The 20,805-nt window shown below is 36.6% G+C and overlaps 2 protein-coding genes across 4 annotated transcripts; one reads left to right on the forward strand and one right to left on the reverse strand.

The window, feature by feature from the left end:
* Positions 1 to 160: 160 nt before the first annotated feature.
* dhrs7ca (dehydrogenase/reductase (SDR family) member 7Ca) lies at positions 161 to 6,025 on the reverse strand. Of its 2 annotated transcripts, XM_042505615.1 has the most exons (8): positions 5,924 to 6,025; positions 4,424 to 4,504; positions 3,911 to 4,088; positions 3,683 to 3,795; positions 2,544 to 2,754; positions 2,366 to 2,458; positions 1,436 to 1,594; positions 161 to 900 (listed from the first exon to the last, which is right to left on the reverse strand). In XM_042505615.1, the coding sequence occupies exons 2-8, from the start codon at positions 4,475 to 4,477 to the stop codon at positions 695 to 697; spliced, it is 1,014 nt and encodes a 337-aa protein (XP_042361549.1). In that variant the 5' UTR covers positions 4,478 to 4,504; positions 5,924 to 6,025; the 3' UTR covers positions 161 to 694. The 2 variants fall into 2 exon arrangements, with proteins under 2 accessions (XP_042361549.1, XP_042361550.1); XM_042505616.1 differs by lacking the exon at positions 4,424 to 4,504 and having other exon boundaries at positions 166 to 900.
* Positions 6,026 to 7,864: 1,839 nt separating this feature from the next.
* On the forward strand, positions 7,865 to 19,923 carry LOC121956995 (splicing factor U2AF 65 kDa subunit-like). 2 transcript variants are annotated; one of them, XM_042505457.1, is made up of 11 exons: positions 7,865 to 8,004; positions 9,988 to 10,162; positions 10,449 to 10,552; positions 10,895 to 11,046; positions 11,156 to 11,272; positions 12,369 to 12,507; positions 12,592 to 12,671; positions 15,171 to 15,293; positions 15,379 to 15,465; positions 16,911 to 17,153; positions 17,486 to 19,923. In XM_042505457.1, the coding sequence occupies exons 1-11, from the start codon at positions 7,956 to 7,958 to the stop codon at positions 17,615 to 17,617; spliced, it is 1,401 nt and encodes a 466-aa protein (XP_042361391.1). In that variant the 5' UTR covers positions 7,865 to 7,955; the 3' UTR covers positions 17,618 to 19,923. The 2 variants fall into 2 exon arrangements, with proteins under 2 accessions (XP_042361391.1, XP_042361393.1); XM_042505459.1 differs by lacking the exon at positions 15,379 to 15,465.
* The last annotated feature ends 882 nt before the right edge of the window (positions 19,924 to 20,805 follow it).

The following is a 20,805-nucleotide window of genomic DNA, read 5'->3' on the forward strand; positions in this document are numbered from 1 at the left end:
ACAGGTTAAATTGTTTCACATTGTGAGCTTTACTGGTTATATTTCAACCATTAATCACATTCATCATTTAATGATGAGAAAACAAAATGTTTTCGGGACTGTACCTTATTTAGCAGAATATGGGGTGAGTTAACTGGACATGAGAAAATGTGAAATTTGTCAACAGACAAACAAATAATTCAACTATGGAGAATAAAAGTTTCCAATGAAAACTGACATTGTGAAAAATTTAATTACTCATAAATTGTTTTATTTGTTAATTCACAAACACAAGAACAGACACAACGTTGTCTTCATAATGGACTATTTCTTAATTCTGCATCCTGATGATGTTTGATGTATGTTAAACTGAAATATCAACATATTTTTCTGATTGACAAACTATGGAAAAGTCAGCACATAACTATACATATGATATTTCCTTTGGTTGTGAAGATAGCCTGTTCTCTCTCTCTCTATCTCTATCTCGCTCTCTCTCTTTATATATAAGTTGAATTTCTATTAGTTTAAAACGGCACTCCTGTCAACACATTTAAGACCCTGGCCCAAATGGTTTTAATGTCTGGGGGCTCACATTTTCATTGCAGTTGAAAAGAATTGGTGTAACAACGGGACAAACAACAGCTTTTAATATTTAATATATTGCATTTATATTGTCAACATTGATGAATAGGCGCTCGTGAGTCTAGCAGCTCTACATGTTCTCAGCAGCAGCAGCGTTGTTCACTCCTGCAGCCATCACAGCAAAGAACACATTAGGGAAGAAGGATCTGGTGTAGATGGCCACCTTAGGGAGCGAGGGAGCAATTACCACCTCTTTCCTCTTGTTGCTTAGAGTCTTCACAATCTCAGAGGCTGCCTCGTCAGGAGAAACGCCCAGAGGTTTCTTTGTGTACAGCACTGCAAAGAGCATTGATCCAAAATAAAGCAGTTTTGATTTTAATGATAGTGAACAGAAAACGTAATCTCAGTAGCGTTAAACTTAACCAAAGTTTACATTTTACATTCACATAAATCTTATTTTTTAAATATTTTTTGTATGTCAGTGGTAAAATGTACAAATACATTTAAAAGCAAGTAAGTTTGATGTATCTGTGCAGAAATGTTTCTCTTTAATGGTACTTTATACTTCTACTCCACTTCCGAGGGAAATATTTTCCTTTTCACTCCACTGCATTAATTGAACTGCTTTTGTATTTTGTAGATCAAGGCCCTGATGGTCATCAATAATTTGGCCCCAGAGGGGCACAAAAAACACAGACTGGGCATCAAATCTGTTCTTTAATATGTCAAAGACCCAGCTGTTGTTATTGGGAAAACTGGTCCTAATGATGATTCTTGAGGGTTAAATCAATCAGAATCATCCTCTAGGGACCAAGAATATACAGTAGTTATCAAGATGTGCTTTTGCCTGGTTTCCTCTGATTTTACTCACATGACCAGATGGATTTGGTGGTCTCTGCCTCTGTGCTTTCAGATGATGCAGAGGGACTGATGAAGGTGTGGTTGATGGTGCTGACAGAGATGCCGTACTCCTCCACCTCAGCTCTCAGGCAGTCGAAGAAGGCCTGAACTGCATGTTTCGAGGCTGCATCTGCAAAAAATATGCAAGGTAAGACATGGTATCTTTACATTATAGTCATGTACACACCATCAATGTGCTACGTGTAGCAGATAAAATGTTTGCAATGTTCATGATCTCAGTTCAGCATATTAGCGTGCTAACATTTGCAAAGTAGCACGAAACATTAAGTACAACTGAGGCTGATGGGGATGTCATTAGTTCGTCAAAGTAAAGGACAAGTTAAAAGGTTGACCTGATGATGGCACTAGATGAAAAGTCAGAGAACCACCAAGTCTGGACAAAAATGGTGGATCAACTGAAGGATCAATATATTCATCCCTGGAGCCGTACTGCTAGCATGGCTAAAAATGTAGCAAAAATTATAAGCACAAGGCCGTTCCTATCATTTATTTAGTGAAAGGAAGTAGTGAGACCTCATTAGAGAAAGGCAGAATAATGTTAATAAGTGCTTTGGGGTGGTAGAGCAGGTTGTCCAATGATCCGAGAATCTGCAATTCAGTCCCCAGCTCCTCCAGCCTATGTGACAAAGTGTCCTTAGGCAAGATACTGAGCCCCAAATTGCTCCCATTGGTGTGTGAGTGCATGTGAATGTTTAACTGATGAGCAGGTAGCCCTTGTCACCAGTGTATGAATGTTTCTTTGATTGGTTGAATTTGGCATGTCGTGTAAAAGCACTTTGAGTGGTCAGAAGACCAGAAAGGCGCTATACAAGTGCAAGTCCATTTACCACTTCAAATAACTGTTAAAAATGTGTTTCTCTTCTTAAACTTTTTAACTCACATGCAGTGCGAAAAGGCACAGCCAGCTTCCCCTGGATGCTGTTTACCAGAAGCAGGTGACCAGTTCTTCTGGAGATCAATGAGGGCAGCAAACCTGTAACAGAAATATGTCAACACAATGCAAAACAACAACATCACTATTATACTTTTAGAGATTGAAATGTGTTTTTATTGTCTACCTTTGGCCAGTGTGGCTGGTCCAAAGTAGTTGTTGTCCATTAGTAACTTGTCCATCTCCAATGACACACTCTGTGCAGGAGCTTTGACCTTCATGCTGCTGTTGAAAATCAGGATATCCAGGCAGCCGTAACACTCCAGGATCTCTGAGATCACCTCAGGCATGCTCTCCATATCTCCAAAATCCAGCAGCACTAGTTTGGAAGGAAACGTCTGAAAAACAGTGATGACAAGGAGGTACATTTACCATACAGTTTTGAGGTATTTCATGCTACCTTATAGTTTTAATTCACTACATTTATTTGCCAGCCAGGGTTCCCCACACTTTCATTTATTTGTGGTGGGCTGCTGCAATAAAGCATCTGCCGACATGTAATGATTTTATATTTTTGGATCCAGACTGCTCATTAGGAGCCTTAGTGGATATTGTTGCGCCACACTCTCGGAGTGCAGAGTATACTCTGGGCATAGAGGGAGCAGCAGAACGTCAGGCACAGTGAAAGTGTAACTTTCATTGTGCTGGGCCTAAAAGTTTGCTTTAACTTGTTTCTGCAGCAGCTGCTCCTCTATTCCATCAGTCTGATCTGATCAGCTCTGACCTGCTCCACTGATCAGTAATCCACATTGTGACTCAAACTCCTCACACTGCTGCTGATGAGACAAAGATCTCATGATGAGTCACGCCTGCGCTGCAGGACCCGCAAAAAAAAAAAAAAAAATTATAAAAAATAAAGATGTTTAAAATGTTTAAAAATAAATACAAATTTGTGCATCAAAACTCTATGTTTTACCATTTAACAACTCACTACCCCTCAGATTTATCTGGTGTCCTCTCAGAGGGGTGAGACCTTTAGGTTGGGAACAACTGGTTTAAACTAAATGTATATGAAGTAGTTAAAACTAGCTCTACCTTAAGCAGTTACAACAGCAAAATGCTGCCTTTAAATTGATGCATCAGTATTAACAATCAAATATTTTCAGACATGATAATATATCAGGCATGGGGGACATTTTCCTGCAGAAAGAGTACTTGTACTTAAGATACTTAAAATACATTGAGCTGATAATATGTAGTGCATCTATGTGTAAATGCAGAACTTTTACTTATAATCAAGTATTTTAGTATGTGTGGTATACTTACTACAGTTGGGTCCGAGGCATTTGCCAATTCATCTGCGAGTTCCTCAAGTTTCTCCCAGCTCTTCCCACACAGGATCAGCCTCGCTCCTCCTCTGTGAAACACACCTGCACATTCTGCATTGACAAATTTTTGGAAAAAAAAAGATGAAAACAAGACAGTTGAATTAAATGGATGACCAGAATCTTTGTACTTTGCTGAGCAATTTCTTATTTTGTTAAAGGACGTTACCTTTTCCAAGTCCAGATAAAGCATCAGTTATAACCACCACCTTGTTGCGTACAGATGTTTTAGACAACAGACTGATGACCACACTATAGAGGTAGAAAAATCCAGCTGTCAGCACCACTACACATGGCACCAGGAGAACAGTGGTGGTCCACACAGGGTCCATCTCCTGGAGCATATCCTGGAAAATGTTTATTATCATATTAAATGTCCAGAATTAAATCAAACAAGCATATATATTTCTGTTATTGTTTGCACGTATAATTGAATGAAAAGTTCGACATTCTGTTGAAATATGCTTATTTGCTTTCTGGCGTTAAATCAGGGGAAGAAAGCAAATAATTGTGTAGGTGTTAGCTAACAGGTTTTTGTTTTTAAAGTATGTTCAGTGATTTAAACATACTTTTTGAGATGGAAGGTGGTTTCTCTGATGATGCAGATGAAATGGGATGGGATGTCAAAGACCATCTAGGATCTGATGAACATGATTTGCATAAAAAAATGAGGGTTTCATACCCAAAAGCTCTCCGGCTCCGTAACATTGGAATCCATCTCACCCTCTACAACCATTTTTAATATCTAACTATGCTTACACCTCTGAAATAAAAACAGAGAAGACATCTTTCAAAATATTCTTACATTAGTGATCAAAACAAAAATTATATATATGGCATCATTTGGATTTTTCAGTATTTATATACATATACAATCTATAGTCTATGCTGCATGCTGCATAAAATCACAATTCCAAATCCTAAAACTGAATTTTTATTTATTTATTTGTTTTTGAGACACAACACAACCTGAACAAGAAACAAAACAACCACAAAGAGACAAGAAATGACCAAAGAAACAACCACAAAGACACTACAAAGAAAAATCAGTACAAAGAGACAAAAAAATACTATAAGGGCAAGTAAAACATCCACAAAGAGACACAAAAAAGAACAACAAAGTAGCACAAAACATTCACAAAGAGAGACAAAATGTCCTCAAAGAGAAATCATTTGACCACAACGATATGCAAAACTACAACAAAGATGCACAAAATCACAAGAAAAAGACAAGTATTACCACAAAGACATGCACAATAACCACAGTAACACACACAGAGACATAAAGTAACTACAAAAAGATAAATAAAATTCCAACAAAAACAGGAAAAACAAAAACAAAGAGACACAAAAAAAAAACAGACGCAAAACAATTACAATGAGAAACAAAACATCCACAAAGACAAATTAAGTGACCACAAAGAGTTGCAAAACTACAATAAAGAAGCAAAAAAACCCACAAAAAGACACAAAATGAAAAAAAAGAGACACAAATTCATAACAAAGCGACACAAAATGATTACAAACACAGGCAAAATGACCACAAAGGTGCTAAACGAGAGAAAAAAAAAATCAACAAAGTTTCATGTCATTGCTCCTAAGGGTGGGGAGGCCTGTCTGTGCCCTGGGGCCCATTGTCTCATAATCTGTCCTCCATAGTGTTTGAGTTACAGAGTGTCTCTCATAATCACCTTGGGGAGACATTCTTTCCTTTATATAAAGTGAAATATGTCAGAAACCTCTCGACAAGGTCAATTTTTGTCATCAGACGATAAAGACCGGCACTCGCACGTCCTGAATTTGTCCGACAAGGAACTAGAAGATAACCTTTTAGTTTAGGTTTACCATGCCAAGCAAGCAGCACCGGCTGTTTGTCTAAATATAAACTGCCCTAGAAATAGATACCATATCTCTCACAAAGAGTCAGTGCCACAGAGCAGTAGACACGTTATTCCTCAACAGAGTCATGAGATAAATAAACATAATCAAAAACTGAAGAGGAGAAAAGAAACATAGCACATTTTTATTCTATACTGCCGCTGTGTAGAATGAAACTATAGATAAAATCAAAGTCAGATTACAAAGTGTCTTACTTGGCACAAGTAAGCAACAGACTAAATAGAGCTGGTCATGTCTATCCGACCTCAATGTTGCAAGAAATGAATCAGCGGCCAAAACTTACTGCGTCTCAGGCCTCTGCAGGTGTTGTGGACTCTCAGTTTATTCGTCTCCTGAGGAGCTGCACGCCTCAGCAGCTCATTCACAGAGCTCCTCAGACATGACAGCCTGCAGGGCTGCCAGAGCAATACTTTGGGATTTGAGCTCTTTTAATAGCAGCACAGCTGAGTCAGTTATTTTCCCTGTATGTTGTCGACATGTTATGTTTAGAGTGACAGGAGAGGGGGCTGCTGGGTAAGAGAGATGTTTCCAAATGGCTGTTGGATGACTTTCCCAGTGTTCTGTATGTTGAAAAGATTACACATAAACACATACAGTCATACATATGCACTGCAAAACAAGAAGAATAGTAACAAGTTTTACTGGAGTCATGCATTTTAAAGGATCTAAGCAGTGAGCAGTGGTAGGGAGCAGGATCTGAGGGTGAGATTTGTGAGACTAAAATGTATACAACTTTTTTTTTTCAAATTCCAAAAGAAATGAGCCATTTCTGAAACTTTATTTGTACATATAGAGCAAAAAGAGTAATTTGACATGGGCAACATGATACTTAAAGGAACTAGGTCTTACAGTGACTAATATGATCGGTTACATCTTATATGCACATACCTTATATGTCGTACGTATTTTAGTTGTTTTACGCAAGTGGAAGAAAACCTCGGATCGCATACATGAAATTAGTAATACAACCATGAAAACAAATTATGTTCCAAGAAAATTTATTTTTAACATTTACTTAAAAAAACACTTACTTTTAACATTTACTTTGAACATTAAAAATGTTAACTTTTAACATTAAAAATGTTAAAAGTAAATGTTAAAAGTAAATGTAGCCTAATGAAATACGATTATAAAAAATATCTTTAGAGTGTCAAAAATAAGAGTACTCATTATGCACAATGGCCCCTTTTAGAATGTAAAATATTACATGTATTATATTATGAATTATTATGAATATGTAAGCAGTGCAATATTGCTGTAAATTTGAACACATTACACTGTACTGGATAGTCTCATCTGCAGCAGTATAGCATTATTAATATATTTTATAGTTCATGAGTATTTCTTGTTATGCAGCAATATTTTAACATTTGAAAAAGTTATTTTTGCCTCAACTATATGTATATATAAAAATTATGAACTGCCCATACGTGGGCTATGTCTGTGTGTGTGTGCGTGTGCGTGCGTGCGTGTGTGTGTGTGTGTGTGTGTGTGTGTGAGAGAGAGAGAGAGAGAGAGAGAGAGAGAGAGAGAGCAGAAATTAAAGGCTCGAAAATTCTGTCAATCAAGTTATAAAAATTAGACAACGTGACCAGAAGCTGGCATCTTCACAATAAAAACCTAAAAAAAAAAAAAAGCCAGGTTTTATAGAGAAGTTCATGCAACAAAGTGTTTTTTTTTTTTGTTTTTTTTTTTTACTTGTCCATATTTATTTTATTTGTATTTGAAAGCAAATATTTGTCTTTATTTTAAATAAAATTTTTATTAAAAGGCTGAAATCTTGATTTTAAATCAACGTTTTAAAAACTACTTTGTTTTTCAAAACATAATTGTGTTTTAATTGTGTAGGCATATACAATTTATTTACCCTCAAGCTTTTTATGTATTAATGTTTCATCCTTTATCATTTTAAATTGTATCCGGGTCTTTTGTATTGGCTAAGATCATTTTGAATTCCAAAAAGAGCTCCATCTATTACATATAGTCAACTGAAAGAAATTTAATCTGCAGCTTTTTTTTTTTTTTATGATTGATTTGTCGTTTCGGTCATTTTTGAAAAATGCAAAATTTTTTGGTTTTTATTTTTCAATTATGTCTGGTGAGGCATAACTTGTCACAAAAAACAAACAAACAAAAAACAGGTACGTATGAGTAGTTTTATTGTGAAGGTTGTCACCGGATGTTGTGTATATCATTGACGCCGCTGAAATTTCAGTGTTTTTTGCTGCACTGACATACAGAGAGCTGGCTGGTTTATCGTTCCCCTCAGACAAGATAGACCTGCTATATTTTTATACAACCAGACAAGCGGTATTATGTCGGATTTCGAGGAATTTGAGAAACAGCTGAGCGAGAATCGACAGGGTAAGTATTAACGGTCTGTCTGTGCCCCAATTTGGTCCTCAAGCTAGCACAGTGCAAACCGCTAGCTCCCCTGATTATTTTATGAATGAATAAGCCGACCCGACAGCAACTTCAGCGTGTAGTTTTCCACCACATGACTCAGCTAATTTATGTTAGCATAATTAACATGATGCTTAGTGATCTCATCCCCATCGTGCAACCACTAACGTTATAGCGCTAAACACATACATCAGTGAACGCAGTCTGGGTGCCGGTGAGAGTGCACGCTCAACTTACCTGCCGCTCTCCTGCGCGAGCCACTTAGATGCGAAATTCCATTCAAATATTCCACCTTTTTATAATGTGTTCCTCTCCTGCAACGATACGTACGGGTAGACATGACTTAATGTAACATTTTCTGAATCATTAATACGTACCTTTCAATTCGGCATCTACTGTTAATCGCTGCAACGCAATATTGGTAATATTTACAGAAAAAAATCTGACATCTCGACTAATCAGTACAACTCATGTAGAGGTGAATTGATTGATCGATTAATTCAATTATTAGAAAAAATCAGTGGCAACTAAAAGATTTTTTTTCTTTAAAGCAAAAATTCCAAACATTCCATAGTGTTATCTTCTCCACAGTGAGAATATTCCATATATATTTTCCTTGTTTTATGTAATTAAAAACAGAACAAAATGCAAAATAGCCTTTAAGTCGCATTTTGGACCTTGAGTTGGATAGAGCAATTGAATAAGTACATCATTATGAGGGAATTTCTACCATTCCTGATAATTTAAAAATCAATACAATTAATCTATTATTTAAGAAAATAACAGACTGATTATGACTGACTAACTGATTATGGAAAAAAATAGTCAACTTAAGTTCAGGGAGGTGGAGAAGTAACAAACAGCAGAAAGAGTAAAGTTTCCAGACTAGACACAAAGAAAATAGAGTATGAAACATACTACATCTAAAACTTGACATTTAATCAGTGCAGAGCTACTGGGTGGATCAGATCTGTTCAGAAATGAGGAGCACCTCTTTTATTGATTTCCTAAAGTCTTAAGTCATGTTCTACCAGACGTTCCCTTTTGCTATAAAAGAACAGCCACATTAAACTGTCAGATTTCACAAGGAAATATGATGCAGTGGTCTGTTCACTCCACAGAGGAATCAGAGCATTTTTTTTACCTTGTGGGATGACAAAAATGTAATAACCTTCAGTTAGTGCTAGGAAATGAGTAATTATGGTAGGTGTCATTTGAAGGTCATTTCAGTAATTATAAAAAAGAAACAGATCTGTCAGTTAGGTTTTTTATCAGGGACCATGTTCAAAATTACATAAATCTCAGAAAAGAGAAGAGATGCTTTGCACCAGTTTAGCTACTAATTTCCATGTACAGTTCCTGAGCAGGTGAAAGTATGTTTTTATTGTTGTATCATAATCTTAATTGCCTGTAAATAGTACGAATAACCAAGTAATACTATATATAGTATGGCTGGATCTAACTACTATTTTCATCATCCATCAGTCTGCCATTTATATCTGGATTAATAAATGATTAATTGATAAATAAAAAAGAAAAATGACAACTTCCCCAAGCCTGACAAACTATTTTACAAATTTGTAGAAAATATCCTATATTATTTTTTAAGGTTTATGTTTAATTTATGTTTTGTATGTAAAACTTAAGCCACTTCTGTATAGCTGTCCGAAAATATAGAAGAGTAAAATGTACAGTAATGTCCTCTGATATGTGGTAGAGTTTTAGAGCAAAGATCCAGAAATCCAAAATACTTAAATACAGTATTTTACTTGAGTAAATGTATAGTTGCACTCCACCTCTGCATAAAGCATGCATAAGCGAGATGCTGTGATTATCAATTTTTTTTCAAGTTATTTTTCTGTCAATGAATCATTTAGTCTATATACAGTATTATTTTTTATGTTTATTGGCAGAAATAGAGTAATTATTGCTTTCTCTGCACAGAGAGAGAAAGAGAAAGACACAAAAAGAGGAGTCGCAGTGGATCTCCCGGCCGAGGCGACAAGCATCGCAGCTGGAGCAAGGACCGAGGGAGTCGCAGCCGAGAGAAGAGAAGCCGCAGCCGAGATCGCAAGAGCCGGGACCGCAGGAGCTCCTCCCGAGACCACAAGAAGCACAGGTCTGTGGGTGAGCGCTGCAGCACCAGCCAGCTCGTTACTACAATATTTTATTGTGAAAATACACCTGTGTGTCATTGGTCCATCCCACTTACTCATGAGAGAAGCGTCTGGCTCTCTGGTTGCGAAATGCTCCACTATGTTCTCTAGCTGTGTCTGTCTGCTGTTTGGTGTTGAACATGTATTGCACAGAGGGTTTTTAGAGCTGTTTTATCGGGCTTATTGCACACAAATTTCCACTGTTAATATAACGCTTGCTCTTTTATTTTGCAATTTCTCTGCATCCAGCCACTCTCCCAGGCGAACAAGGAAGAAAAGGACATGCAAATATTGGGATGTGCCTCCTCCTGGCTTTGAACACATCACACCAATGCAATATAAAGCTATGCAAGGTACTTATCTCACTCTTTCTTTGCTTGTGTAGTCCCTGTGTCAGATTTCTTCAGCACCTACAGGGATTAATGGAGCATTCACGTTTTTGAACTTGTATCCAGACTTGAACAAGGCTGTAGTTCTGCTTCTAAAAGGGTTCACATTCACCAAAAATCCCCATATTTTGTACTCTTTCATGAAGCCATAACAAAGTCACCCCAGAACTTGCCTGAGAATCATCCGATTTTAACGTTTTCCTCTCAGGGGTCTTTACAGTGTTCTGTGATAGAATAAGGGAGCAAAGTTTGCAGAAGCAAACAGCGTTGTAGCTGAAGTGTTTTATGTTCCTCTCTCTCCCTCAGCGGCCGGGCAGATACCAACAATAGCTCTGCTGGCGACGTCCACCACCACTGGAGTGGCTGCAGCTCCAACACAAGTGCCCATAGTTGGCAGTCAGATGACAAGACAAGCCAGACGCCTTTATGTTGGAAATATTCCCTTTGGAGTAACTGAAGTAAAGTCTCCTTTGACTTCCTGTTTATTCCAGGAGCTGTGATATTTATATGAAACACTGACACGTTCATGGTGTCTCCAGCCATGCTGTTTGTTGTCTTCCTCCTCAGGAGTCCATGGCAGAGTTCTTCAACGCCCAGATGAGGCTTGCAGGCCTTTCACAAGCTCCCAGCAACCCTGTGCTCGCTGTGCAGATTAATCAGGACAAAAACTTCGCTTTCCTTGAGGTGTGTATAAAATCTTTGCTTTCCTACAGTAATGTATATTGTTATGTATTATATTCCTACTGCTACCTCCATAAATTCTGTATTTTAAGGAATAGTTTCACATTTTGGACTAAGTGACCATTTTTTTGATGTCAGCTTGTGACAGATTTCTTTTTACAGTTATCTGCTCCAGGCACGTTACTCCAAAAATGAACATAATATAGCCTACACTGCTACATGCAGCTGTATGCTAAACCTCAGATTCCTGCTAAAATATGTCCGGTTGTCAAGATTTTGGTCAAAAAGACTTGATTGTAATTTTTCAAAGCAGAAAGTAATAGTCATTCACCTGGCTGTGATGATGATACAGAGATGCATAAGTATGGAAGACCAGAAAAAGCTGACCAGTCAGAGCAGACTGGGCTGTTTTGAGACAGGCACTAAGACAGAGCGTGAATACTGGTGCTCCAGTACAGACAGTATGAGGGGAAAAAAAGTGTTTCTTTAAATTAAATCATGTAAACGTAAAATGCTCTGGTTGAGACCCACAATAAAAGTATGAACCTGAAAATGAGCATAATGAGCAAATTTATGTTAATCTATTTGAAAAAAATGAAACATAAACAGACAATTTACTATTTTATAGAGATTTTTATTTTTTTTGCTATTTTGAGCTATTTCAAGATTTGACACACAACCACAATGTTTCATTTATTAAACTGCATTTTTTTTTTGTTTTTATTTCTGTTAGTGTCCTCTGTATAAATTGTTTAACCCTATTCTTATGATAAATGTAAAATTGAAATTTTAGAAATAAAATATAGTAAACTGAGTAATGAGAAATGCAGAGTACACAACTAGAAATAAGTGAAAGAGAAAGCGCAGTCATGATAACAATTGCTTTTCAATTTTCAAATAATTCAAAAATGTAAGCGTAAAAAAACAGTGCATTAACACATTACCCAGACAAACTGTATTTTCTCATATTGGATTTTAAAAAGCCTGTTCTCATCATATGATTTGATTATAAGAGAAATGTAAACAAATTAATATAATGTGCAGATTTCATTGAATGTTTTTTGGAAAGCAGACCTCTCAGTGCCTTTTTCTATTCTAGTTTCGGTCTGTGGATGAGACGACGCAGGCGATGGCCTTTGATGGAATCATTTTTCAAGGCCAATCCCTGAAGATTAGAAGACCTCACGACTATCGGCCTTTACCTGGTATCTCAGAGCAGCCGGCTTTCCACGTCCCAGGTTTGTCGCTGACTAATATGAAGTAATGACATATTCTATTATATGATAGTGAAAATGTTTTCTTCTTGTTTTTGTTCTCTGCAGGCGTCGTCTCCACAGTCGTTCCCGATTCCCCCCACAAACTGTTTATAGGAGGCCTGCCGAACTACCTTAACGATGACCAGGTATTTAACTGAAAACAGACCGAACAGGTGCATTCATGTTTCCTCATTTTTCTTTCACATGCTGAGGTTTTTTGTCGCAATTCAAACTTAGCACAAAATATGTTTTACATCTCTTTATGACATGAAAAATCAAAAAACTGTGTTGTGGTAGAGAGGTCTTCCTAGAGAATTCAAATAAAAAAGTTGAATGTTTGTCAGACACAAAACATGACCCCAGAACATATACATATATATATAAGTTAACAATAACACAATATAGGAAAAACATAAATAGGTTCATATTTAATTATTACTTGTGATTACTTGTGAATATGTATTAATGAATATGTATCTATATCTATTTTTTTTTAAATATTCACAATGGGTAACCTCTACAGATAATTAGCTTTTCTCGTAATTTTTCTCAAACTATCTGATCAATATTAAACAAATATTAATCATATCTTGCCATTAATAATATATGAATATTATAAAAAGGCTTTTTGTGATGAAGTAAACTGCTTATACCTTTCTCACGTTAAGCAAACTGATTAAAGAACGGTAAGCAAAGTCCAGTATATTTACATAAGAGGCTGATAAACTGACATGTTTTCATTTCTTTGTGGTGTTTAGGCCTGAGTGTTGCTCCTCATTCATTTGAATCAATGTTATCAAAGAAAAAGTCCACCTTAAGAGAACAGGATTTTTTTTATTTTGAAAAATAGAGTGGCTGTCACACACCCCATAGGTCAGTAGCTGTACAGTCAGTTGACTAAATGATCAGCTGACCAGCAGAAAAACTTACACCATGACAGTACATTTTGATAATATTTTTAAAAAGTCCCTTATCATAGCAAAGTTGACAAATATTTTCTGGTTTTAGCTTCTCAAACAAGAGAATATGTTGTTTTTTGCTATTTAATATCTTTGTGTATTGAGAATCTTTGGATTTCCGACTAAATGAATATTTTGAAGACATCTTGAGCATTTTTTAAAATCGTTTTGTTTTATTTTTCCATTTATTTTATGTCATAGACTAAATGACTGACGGACAATCAATCAGATAATAATAATTGCTCACAGTTGGAGCCAGACTGATATATCAGCCAGTTGTAGCTTATTGCAGATGTATTGGTAACGTTGTAACTGTTAAGCAATATAAGCAGTTGCTTTGGGCCCCTGGTCTTTCCGGGCCCCATAGAAAAGGTTATTTTTAATCAACACGATACAATAAAAAAATAAAGTTTAACTTTAAAGACTTCCTAAACAAAAGCTGACAACAATATTTTTGCCAATGGATCTTGTAGAAATGAATTGAACTTGAAATAAATCCTTAATAAAAGAATATGGGTGGACTTTTTCTTTGAGAATATAAAAAGTTGTAGTAAACATTTGCTTAAAAATAGGCTTCACTCATAACTGAGTCTAATACTTTTTAAAGACTAAACAGTTTCCCAGCTCCATCTCCGCTCTTAGGTGAGCAGGTGGTGTAAACGTTTTGTATTACACAGTGAATTCTGTCTCTCTAACTACCTTACAAAGCACATGTAGCCTGATGTATATTATTCAATGACTTATTTTATTTTTTAATTCTTGCAGTCACTTGCCACTGCGTTGATACTCACAGCTCTTTCATTTTTGTTCCCCCACTTTGTCCCCAGCTAGGGGCCTGTAAGATCGTTAAGTCTGCGCTCATAATTTGTTCAGTAGTACTCATCTACTGCTGCCATGCCAACATGTAACACAAGGCAAGTAAGACATTCTGGTCCTCACACGGATACACTCCCAGCCAGCAGGCTCCCTTACTGGCTACTTTCTGTCTCCCATCATGCTTTTGGAGCGCGTTTAAGACCCAGGGATTTGGGGGGATAAGGCCTGATCATTAAGACTTGGGGATGTTATTTTTGATGGTGGTGGGTTTTTTGGGGGGGCACATTCAGCTTTTTAATTTAAAGGTAAGAAAACATATTGTCAAACTGTGTTAACAAAAACAAACCAGTGTATTTGCCTGTAGCTGGCAAAATACAATAAAAGTAAATCTTTTACATCGAAGATCTTTTATGTTTCAGCTTGCACCATTTTATTTCTCAGCTTGTCATAAAAAAAATACTTCCAACTTTGAATATAAGATCATTATACTCTTTCAATATCATTTGCATATTTAAAACTTTGCCTCAGTGATACTTTAGATGATCTCAGGAAGTTATTTTTATGATCCCCAGATGTAGCTCAGATCCGCATCATCAGCTCTTCACGTCTTCTCTTAACCTTCAAAAGACATTTTTATGCACTGCTGTCTCGTCTTTCTATTTTTTTAGCAATGCAAACTTTGTAACATGCACAATTATACAAACAAACAAAGGAATTTCTATTTTACTGCATATGTTTTGTTTCTAATAACCATGTTGTGAAATAGACAGTGATGTGAGTATGACATTTAGAATTGACTTTGTTGTAGGTTTCTGCATGTTCACATTGAATTTTCAGTCTCACATTTCGACATGTGACTCTTCTTTGCAGGTAAAGGAGCTCTTGACATCGTTTGGGCCTCTCAAAGCGTTCAATCTTGTGAAGGACAGTGCCACGTCACTGTCAAAAGGTTACGCCTTTTGCGAATACGTAGACATCAGCGCCACTGATCAGGTAACGATTATGTGGAGTTTACAGTTTCTGAGGTTATTAAGCTGTGTTGGTTGTTACTTCGAGGCCTGTGTGTTTTTTCTGTCAGGCAGTTGCTGGGCTCAATGGGATGCAACTGGGCGACAAAAAGCTGATAGTCCAAAGGGCGAGTGTGGGAGCTAAAAACGCCAATCCTGTGAGTCCTTTTAATGTCATGCTCCATAGAGATAACAGCAGGAAAAGCTCAGGTTTGACAGTGACAGTCATCATGGTATATCCAGTTTTTTGATAAAATACACTCCTGTTTTCATGGAAAAAAAACCCAGCAGAAGCCCTGGATTTTTTCGTTTTGAATAACTTGTTCATTTATTATCTTGTTAATATTTATGTTAAGAAAGATTATGAGCAGAACACAAAGTTTTTCTTTTGTTTTAACGGCAGGACAAGCCTGTCATATTGCAGTGGACCCTTTATATCATGAATAATAAATACGAGGTAATTTGTCCTTAAATCCTGCTACATCATTTGTAGTAGAAGGAAAGTTGATGAGTCTCACAGCCTGGGGAGTGAGACTGCTCCGTAGTCTGGTGGTACTGCAGAAGATACTTCTGTATCTTTTGCCAGATGGCAGCAGGGTGAACAATATAAAATATTATGGGAGTGTACTAAAACCAGGATTGTTGCGTGTGTGGACAGAATAAGTACTAAAACAGAGCTGCCTTCTGTGATTGTGGTATTAAAAGAAGTTCACCATGCTGTTATAAGAATAATACGACTCTAAGACTCTATAAGATAAGTCTCTTTATTAAATGGCAACATGCAGTTCACCATACGGCAATTTTTTCTTAGAATTCATGCCCACAAAGCTGACTTTGCATTCTGTAAATAAAAGTTAAAACGAGCCTACAGTTTAAAAAAGTGGCTCAACCAGACATTTTACAAAAGTTTGACTATGAAGGAGCGTTGTGTGCAGATGTGCGAGAAAACTGATTTCATAGCTCACACCACAGAAACAAGAAACATCAGCACTAAGAAACATATATGCCTCCCAAAAAACAAAACATATGAAAGAATATGCTCTGAAATACTTCAACACCTCAAAATGCGTTTTCTTTTGTAACATCTCTTATTATTTTTATATTCTTTTGAAATATATGTTTAAAAATCAGACTTCATTTGTGGTTAGAAATCTCAGATATCCTGGAAAAAGGAAATATATCCCTGCAAGATCATGCCTGTGCTGTTAAACAAGCATCATTACATGGAATTCAGAAAACAGAGGATTTGTACCTGTGTTTTTCCTACTGTTACATGTCAAAATGTCTGCTGTGAAAAGGGCCTGTTGGTATAAAACTGTCAACAAACTCGATCATCTCTGATTGCACAAAAGGAGCTTGATTTTCTCACAGTGGCAGATGGCGGGAGTGAAAGGTCAGTGGAAAATGACTTCCAGCATGTTTATCCACTTGCCGGAATGCCAAAGATACAGTAACAGGCAGACGGAGGAGGAGGGCGGGAATCAGCAGGCTTTATGGGAAATATATTTGTTATGGGACTGAGACTGTGAGTCTGGACCACAGTCTTATTTAATAAAAACCAAACAGTCTAAGCTGATGTGTACGACTCTTCCTTCCTCTGCAGACCTCCATCATAGAGACCCCGGTGACGCTGCAGGTCCCAGGGCTTCAGAGGCTGCAGAACTCTGGCATGCCCACTGAGGTGCTGTGCCTTCTCAACATGGTGATGCCCGAGGAGCTGGTGGATGACGAGGACTACGAGGAGATCCTGGAAGACATCCGTGAAGAGTGCTGCAAGTACGGCAGCGTCCGCTCCATTGAGATTCCCCGACCCGTTGATGGTGTGGAAGTCCCCGGCTGTGGAAAGGTGAGCCTCGTATCTACAGAGTTTACAACTTAGGTATGTAGGTAGACAGACAGAAAGAAACTTGATTAATTCCATCGGTAGATTCAAGTTTCCAGCAGCTCAGTGCCATGTTGTACAGCCAAAAAACAGGACAGAAACCCCCACAACAAACAATAAAAGAGGTATAAAATATAAAAAGGATATAAAAGGAAAGATAAAAGAATATATAAAGACCCCAAGAATGAAAGAGACATTGAGTGGGTTTTGAAGTACAGAATAAAAACCATGCGGTTTTTCTAAGGTCTTTCGCTCATCTTGCCATTCAGGATCTGACCAACTGTTTTTTATTTCAGATCTTTGTGGAGTATGTGTCTGCAGCAGACTGTCAGAAAGCCATGCAAGCTCTCACCGGCCGTAAGTTTGCCAACAGAGTGGTGGTCACCAAATACTACGATCCAGACATGTATCACAGACACGAGTTTTGAAAGCACAGACCAGTCCTCCTTTCTGTTGGTGAGCTTGGGTTCAGTCAGTTTCTTTACTCCTCTGAATGTCGTGAACACGTCCAAGAAAAGACTTGTTTTATTACGTCTTCTACTTAACAAAATTGGACTGCAGTGTGTGTCTTTTCACCGAATATCTAACTCCCAGCTTTAGCTTTAACACCCACACAGTGAACTGATCTCATTATGAATTCAAGAAATACTGTAGTATCCTTTACATCTGTAGTAGAATGAATGTGACATATATCTTATCTAAACTAATACTGCCTGACAATGCCAGAGTAGCTGTCGTATGAAGTATGCACTATGTGAGAAAAAAAACAGTCAAATGTTTAGATTTCCCTCCTGAGCACAAACATTCATTGTTTTAGATTTAAGAATTCATCATAGCATTTATTGTGTGGCTATGAGAGAAAAAAGGTTTTGTTTATTTATTTTTCCAAAGTAATATTTTCCTCTGTGTGTCACATATTAATGTTCCTTAAACATATATGATGCTAATACCTGCACTGCTTACATAGACCAAATGTTAACTTTTTTTTTCTTTTTTTCTTATGGAAACGGCTTTAGTGGTCGTTTTGTAAATATGAAATATTAACTATTAAAATGAAAGAAATATATATTAAATCGGCCATGCATACTGGAAGCTACTTGAATTAGATGATCTGCAAAAAGATGATTCGTCTTGGTTGAAACATTTTATCAAACAGCTGTTTATCATTTGTTAAGCCCCTCCTCTGTGAACAGTGATTATCCATTCATGGCTCAGCAAACATAACTAGGGCTGCAGGAAGAGATGCTTTTACAAAACCAGAACTAGCTCAATAGCTACAGTAGCTAACTAAGCATTGCCTCCAAAGGCAAGAAGCATATCGCTAATGCTAGCTAATTTGTGGGGTCAAAGGTTAAGTTAGCAAGCTAGGTAGTATTTCTGCTGTGTGATGATGATGCAGATGATACCTTATTACAAATCATTCATTGTTACACAATTTTACTCAAAAACAGTAATACAGATTTTTTTCTTTCTTTTTTACACTATAGTAATTCTGTAGAGACCTAAGTTATTGACATATTTCTCAGTCCAGTGGCACAAGCCAGCCACCAAGCTAATATGTATGATTAGCTAATGTGTGCAGTAAGCTTAATTGTATGTAAGCTTATGTGGACAATAAACTAATATGTACAGTAAGCTTATGCGAATGGTAAGCTAATGGGTACAGTAAGCTAATGTGAACAGTAACAATACATACAGCAACGTTATGACATTACAACATACAGTGTTTCTCAGGCATTGATTTCTTTTTGCAACTGCCAAATTATCAACATTGACTGACACATTGATTTTTTTACCATTTCAAATGGGTAGAAACTTATTTCAGTGTAGAGCGGCTTGCAGAACATTGAGCTGTTCAGTTGCTCCTTGCCAGCTCTCACTCTCTTGCTGTTTATTAGACCAAAACTGAGACAAGTTAAATGTCATGGCTAGCTAGCATCCCTAGGAGGAATGTATGAAAGACATAATGTGAATAAATGTGACTAAATGTAAGGTGGATTACACTTTTAAACATGTCCTTGTCAGTAAATATGATTTCTGCCTGAATTGTTTCAGATTTTCATTGGCAGTGGTGGTTGTTTAACGATAAAGACAACAATTCCCATCATTCCACACTACTTCTTGACATCATCAAAGGCCGTCTTTTGTTATTGTTTTGATTGAGAGACCCCTAGTGGCAGAAATGACAAAACTGACATAGCAACAAAACTAAGAAGGTGGGGCTTAACAAATGGTCAATAGTGACCCTCTAATCAGCAATAGTCATCAACTTATTTCCAAAATCAGAATAACAAATCAAATCTGTCTTCATGGTCTTGTTGAAAAAATAAGGCAGTTATGCACACGTTAAATGCACCTTTAAGTTTTGCAGATATCATGCTGAATGATTTTTTTTTAGCTTTATTCTTTGTGTGATCTGTCAAAGAAAATGTATAAAATGAAAGCATTCATTTATTATGAAATAACCTGTATCTTACTAAAACTGCAGGCCCAATTATCCAAACACATTTGCCTGAAACTGGGATGTGAGATGCATTTGGATGTTACCTGGTTTGCACACAGGCTGCACCAAACACTATGTTCTGTTTCAAATGTATTTTAGTGTAATCAGTGGGATGTTTCAACCAACAGCCACTGTATTTTATACGTTTTTGGAAGGGCAAAAAATTGAAAACATTTTTAGTTTGTACAAACCCCTGCCACTGCCATTGCCTTGAATAAATGCTTGCATCTATACTGTCAGTCTGTTTGGGACTTTTTTTTGCATGATATGAGAAGATATCATGTTGGTTTAGTGATAATACATATTTATACAATACAGTATTTACTTTATAAAAGGTTTTCAGCAGTGTTTGTGGTGTTTCTGTCAGACGTGTAGCTGTATGTAGAAACATGAGTGTTCACTGTCCTCCAGTGGTCACTGTGAGGCACTGCCACAATAATTTAACACACGTTGTTAATATCAGTAATCATCATTTATATCAGCATGTATACAGTTATTTTTGACATAATTAGTGTGATGTTACAAATACAAACAGTACTATCAGTATTGGTAATAATCAGTAAAAAAAAAAACAAACAAAAAAAATCCGTTTTTTAAGTGTCAAGGAGGACACAATATAACACCTACACTTCCGGTTAAAACTTACAAAATAAATGGTGAATACATGCATACACATCTAGAGATTTCTTTTACACTTCGAAAATATTAACAAACAGGCTTGTTTGACAGATATGTATTCATAGTAACATTTCTGTTGTTACTATGATGTGCCTATGTTATGATGTCTGCAGGTCAGAACAGAAGCTGTGCCATATTATAGATCTTTTAATGTTTGTTTTGTTATTGTTATTGTACACTTTTTCACTAAAATGATATAAATAATTAACCATATAATAATAAACACCACACAGCATGCATTAACTAACTGGAAACCGGTAATGGGGGAAAAGTGCTATAATTATTTTTAATTTTTTTTTTATATTACTTTTATTTGATATACCTTTGGCTATTTAATTGTATGTATTTCTCTATTTATCTGACTAACTAGTTATTTTGTTATATTGTTTGTTAGTTGCTGCACATTCCTTTCTTCTTCTTCTCATCATCGTCATC

Source organism: Plectropomus leopardus, chromosome 17, assembly GCF_008729295.1.
Source record: "Plectropomus leopardus isolate mb chromosome 17, YSFRI_Pleo_2.0, whole genome shotgun sequence".
Taxonomy (NCBI): domain Eukaryota; kingdom Metazoa; phylum Chordata; class Actinopteri; order Perciformes; family Serranidae; genus Plectropomus; species Plectropomus leopardus.

Coding starts and splice junctions, on each gene's coding strand:
- LOC121956995 (XM_042505457.1), top strand. CDS start 7,956: ATGTCGGATTTCGAGGAATTTGAGAAACAGCTGAGCGAGAATCGACAG. Junction 10,553..10,894: donor GCAATATAAAGCTATGCAAG/GTACTTATCTCA, acceptor TCTCTCCCTCAG/CGGCCGGGCAGATACCAACA. Junction 17,154..17,485: donor AAGTCCCCGGCTGTGGAAAG/GTGAGCCTCGTA, acceptor TTTTTATTTCAG/ATCTTTGTGGAGTATGTGTC.
- dhrs7ca (XM_042505615.1), bottom strand. CDS start 4,477: ATGGTTGTAGAGGGTGAGATGGATTCCAATGTTACGGAGCCGGAGAGC. Junction 4,089..4,423: donor CGGAGCCGGAGAGCTTTTGG/GTATGAAACCCT, acceptor AACATTTTCCAG/GATATGCTCCAGGAGATGGA. Junction 2,755..3,682: donor ATGCCTCGGACCCAACTGTA/GTAAGTATACCA, acceptor ACTGTTTTTCAG/ACGTTTCCTTCCAAACTAGT.